This window comes from Hyperoodon ampullatus, assembly GCF_949752795.1.
Source record: "Hyperoodon ampullatus genome assembly, chromosome: 15".
Lineage (NCBI taxonomy): Eukaryota > Metazoa > Chordata > Mammalia > Artiodactyla > Ziphiidae > Hyperoodon > Hyperoodon ampullatus.
Window position 1 is genome coordinate 14,784,136 of NC_136928.1, and position 5,131 is coordinate 14,789,266.

Below are 5,131 nucleotides of genomic sequence, written 5' to 3' on the forward strand. Positions count from 1 at the left end.
AATGACAAAAATTAAAGATAAAGAGAGAATATTAAAAGCAGCAAGTGAAAAGCAACAAATAACATACAGGGAAATCCCATAAGGCTATCAGCTGATATTTCAACAGAAACTCTGCAAGCCAGAAGGCGTGACATGATATACTTAAAGTAATGAAAAAGAAAAACCAACAACCAAGAGTACTCTACCCAGCAAGGCTCCCGTTCAGATTCAATGGAGACATCAAAAGCTTTACAGACAAGCAAAAGCTAAAAGAGTTCAACACCACCAAACCAGCTTTACAACAAATGTTAAAGGAACTTCTCTAGGTTAAAAAGAAAAGGCCACAACTAGCAACAAGAAAATAATGAAATGAGGAAGCTCACTGGTAAAGGCAAACATACAGTAAAGGTAGGAAATCATCCGCACACAAAGCAAGGAGGGAGGTTAGAAGACAAAAGTAGTAAAATCATCTCTATCCACATAAGCAGTTAAGGGATACACAAAATAATTATATGCAAAATACAACATCAGAAACAGTCATTGTGAGGGGAAGAGAGTACAAATGCAGGGTTTTTAAAATGCATTTCTTTTTTTTTTTTTAATTGGGGTATAGCTATTTTACAATGCTTTGTTAGTTTCTACTGCACAGCAAAGTGGAGTTCCCTGTGCTATACAGCAGGTTCTCATTAGTTATCTATTTTATACATATTCGTGTATATATGTCAATCCCAATCTCCCAGTTCATCCCAGCTCCTCTTTCCCCGCCTTGGTGTCCATATGTTTGTTCTCTATGTCTGCTAAAATGTATTTCAAATTAAGAAATCAGCAACTTGAAACAACCACATATATACATATATATGTGTATATATATATGTATATATATGTACGTATGTATAGACTCATGGTAACCACAAACCAAAAATCTATAACAGATATACACACAAAAAAGAAAAAGGAATCCAAACATAACACTAAAGATAGTCATCAAATATCAAGAGAACAAAACAAGGAAGAAAAAGGATCTACAAAAACAAACCCAAAACAATTAAGAAAATGGCAATAAGAACACATATTGATAATTATCTTAAATGTAAATGGACTAAATTTACAACCAAAAGACATAGAGTAGCTGAGGGATACAAAAACAAGACCCATATGTGCTACCTTACAAGAGACTTATTTCAGATATAGAGACACACAGACTGAAAAGATACATGCACCCCAATGTTCACAGCAGCCTTATTTACAATTGTCAAGATATTGAAGCAACCTAAGTGTCCATCAACAGATGAATGGATAAAGAAGTTATGGTATACATATACAATGGAATACTACTCGGCCATAAAAAAGAATGATATTTTGCCATTTGCAGCAAAATGGACGTACTTGGAGCATTTCACATAATGCTAAGTGAAATAAGTCAGACAGAGGAAGACAAATACTGTATGATATCATTTATATATGGAATCTAAAAAAATACAACAAATTAGTTAATATAACAAAAAAGCAGACTCACAGATATAGAGAACTAGTGGTTACCAGTAGGGAGAGGGAACAGGGAGGGACAATTTAGGGGTAGGGGATTAAGAGGTACAAATTATTAGGTACAAAATAAGCTACAAGGATATACTGTACAACAGGGGGAAGACAACCAATAGTTTTATAATAACTATAAATGGAGTATAACATGTAAAAATTGTGAATCTCTACATTGTACATCTATAACTTATTAATACTGTATAACAACTATACTGCAATTTAAAAAACTAAATAAATAAACAAAATTCCACCCAGATGCTCCCTGCATCTGGTCCAGGCTCCTCAATACCCCAGGGTGGGCAGGGCTTCACCAGACACGCGCAGGTACCTTAACTTCCTTGGCCATAAAACGAGGGATCAGGCTGCCCCCTCTCTACACAAAGGCCCTTCTCACTGGCACATCTGGGTTCCTGGGACTCTGGTGTACCGGGGATTGCTAGGTTCATGGTGGCTGAACCAGGTGACCAGCCAAAAGCCTTGGCACGCAAAAATGAACCTGGAGCTAGGCAGAGGGGTGAGAACCCCACTGGCCCATTGCTGAGCCACGTTCTCCAGCCAGACACCCACCAGGGAGGTAGTTCCGGTGTGGGCAGAAAGGGGCACCTCCTCGGTCCACTGGCCCCCTCCTGCTGAGGAGGGGGAACAGCCATTGCGGCCCTGACTCCATCTCTCCACCACACCTGTTGCTAACCAGGCTTTCTGACTCTTCTCCAGAAAGAGGGCAGAGCTGCACCTCGTCCCTTGGCAGGGGCCGGGCTCAGAGCTGTGCACCTACACCAGGGCCCAGAGCAGGAGGGTCCCAAGCCGAGGTCACCGCCTCAATCTCCCAGCGACACACAGGGCATTTGGCTGTGTCCCTGAAGACCCGCCAGGCACAGCAGCTGCAGAAGTGTGTGTGGCCACAGGGGACAAGGCAGGTGTTGGCAGCCTGGTGGAAGCAGATGGCACACTCCTCTCCTGCTGTGGCTGGGAAAGGGGACAACAGAGGTCAGGGGCACCTGGGGGCAAGGGGTGGGCAGCCCACTCATGATATAACCACAGGACAGAGAACTGTGCAGTCGGATTCTGAAGAATATTACCTTGTAAGAAAATGCTCACAATGTAATCAAGTGAAAAAAGTTGGGACGAAAACCATAAGGTACAAACATACATATCATAAGATTCCAATTTAGAAAAAAGGAAAACAAAGTACAAACAACTCCCCATATATAAGTCCACAAAATACTGGGAGGAAATCCACCTAACAGGTAATGCAAGGTTTGGGAGGTGTTTTTTCGTTTTTGTTTTACTTCCTTCTTTATCCTTTACTACGTATTTTATTTCTGTTTGGCAAATTACTATGAACGTGGATTGCTTTTTTAAAAGCAGACGGACAAAATAACATCTGTTCATGAATGTGCTCCAGTAACTTGTGAAGTTAGCCAATGTCCTAGAAGGCAGAGCTGTTAAATTGCTTTTAGGTTTCCAGGGGCGGAGCCAAATCTTTCTGGCCTAAAGCCCGTGGGAGACTTGATACGACTTGGAAAGACTTAACTGAGTTCCCAGGGCTGGGGCCTCCCCCCAGCTCCCCTAGTGCTGGAGTCCTGGGGAGTCCCTGGGGCTCGGGGAAGCCACTCACCTTTGGGCTCAGGCAGAGCCTCATCACTGAGGACCCAGGGCATGGTTCGGGTGGGGGCGCTGACTGTAGGATCTAAGGCAGAAAGGGAAAGTCAGGGCCTGGGGAAAGCGAAGTCAGGGTGTCCTCGTTCCCCCGCACCTCCCCAGCCCCTGCCCCTAAAGCCAAGTGTCCATCCCCTTTCTTTTCTGGGGTGCAATGCTGGAGCTCCAAGCTGGTCACCCAGCCCTGTCCTGGCCGCCCCTTTCCCAGTTTAACCCAGCAGAGAATTTGTAGAACTGCAGGTTCCTCCTGCTAATCCACCCTCCCTTTAGACAGCTCCCCTTTGCCCTACTTCCGCTGCTTGAGTGGAGACCTTCAGCATTATTCACGGTCCCCAACCCAGATGTGCTTCAAAATCCCCCAGGAGGGAAAACAGGTGCTCCAGAGGTGAGGCTCCAGCAGCTGTGACAAGCAGTGTGAAAAACAAACGCGCAGGGGTGTCTGGAATGCTTGTGCAGGCCCATGGAACACCAGCCCAGAATGCCAAAATTTCTTTTTATGAGTGCTCCTGTATCTCCTCCCTCTCCTGAAATCCTCTCTCCTTTCAGGTGGTCCTTGTTTCCCCACCCAGTGCCTGAACATCTCACCTTTGCCCCCCAGGCTGCCTTCCTGCTCACCTCTAACTCTCACACTTATGTTCCCTTTGCTGCCACCCCTGTCTCAGCAAACGCCTACTTAGACTGCAAAGCCTAGCCCCCAAATTGCTTCCTTTGTGAAAGAGATCAGCCCTCTTACAGATGTTTGGGGTGCTGAGCACGTCTTCTCACTCTTCAGAGATGAGGCTGCCCTCCCTATGACTAGGTCTTGTCCCCAGCGCCCACCTTCATACCCTGACATGAGCTGATGGAAAAACTGACGGCATATGAATGAAACAACAGTTCTCCCAGCGGCTCTGGATGCAGGTGAAGTACCGCCCGACCCTCCACCTCCTCCCGCCCAGGGGAGGAGCCTGGGTCCCCACCCGTGGCCTCACCCAGCAGCTCGATGGCTTTGGTGGTCCCGTACACGTCCATCACGGCCCAGAGCGGGGCGCCCATGAGCACGCCCTTGCGCAGCAGGAGCCGGGGGCCCGCGTTTACCTGGGCGAAGAGCCGGCCCAGGCGGTTCACCCAGAAGCGCACCACGTCCCCGGTGAGCCCGCAGCCGTCGGGCAGCATGGCCGCCCACGTCGGGCCCTGCTGCTCCAGGTCCGGGCACACGAAGGGCGGCAGGCCGGGCGCGGTCACCCGCTCGGGGTTCAGGCGCGTGAAGCCCACGCGGAGGCCGCCAACCCAGCCGCGCTCGTGACACAGCACGCGCAGCTCCACGCGCTCTCCGGGCCTCACCGGCCGATGGCTGAACACGATGCCGTCACGGAACGTGGCGCGCCTGCGCGCGGTGCTCCGCTGCGCGTCCAGACGCACCTGCGCGCCCACGGCCTCGGCGTGGAAACGGAGCGCCTCTCGGGGCATCTCGGCGTCTGCGGGGGCGGGAGGTGTCAGTGAGGGGCGGGGCGGGCCGGACCCACGGGCTGCAAAGGCCATCACAGCACCCCCCTCCCAGGGGAGGGGGCGTTTCCAGCAACCCTCACTCCCCGGTGCCACTGTCCCCGCTCTTCCCTCCCCCCACCCAGTGAGGAGCCCGCTTTGCCTGTCAGAGATCTTAGTTCCCTCGGGAATCTCCCCAAGCCTCAGTTCACCTCCCGGTAGGGATGATGTAAAAATTAAAGGAACCGCAGTTCCTTTAATGGCAGCACCGGCTCTGGATACCCGGTAATGGCTATTATTGCCGTTAACTAGAAAGAGCAGGTTTTAGACCGGTAGACAGAATATGACCCTGGTTTTGACATATACACTTATACGTTCACTATATACATGTATATCTCATCTGTTTCTAGAAACAGCCTGAAAGGAAATGGGCTGACATGCTGCTTGTGGTCGTCTCTGGTGGTGTGTTTTCCTCTCTGCTTGTGTGACT

General features: G+C 49.0%; 1 protein-coding gene across 1 annotated transcript; it reads right to left on the minus strand.

Moving 5' to 3' along the window:
* Positions 1-2,275: 2,275 nt before the first annotated feature.
* Positions 2,276-4,698, minus strand: NEURL3 (neuralized E3 ubiquitin protein ligase 3; the record flags this gene model as incomplete). The annotated part of the gene is made up of 3 exons (XM_079721170.1): positions 2,276-2,484; positions 3,137-3,208; positions 4,149-4,698. 3 exons carry the CDS (start codon positions 4,696-4,698, stop codon positions 2,276-2,278), a joined length of 831 nt encoding a protein of 276 aa, XP_079577296.1.
* Between the last annotated feature and the right edge of the window lie 433 nt (positions 4,699-5,131).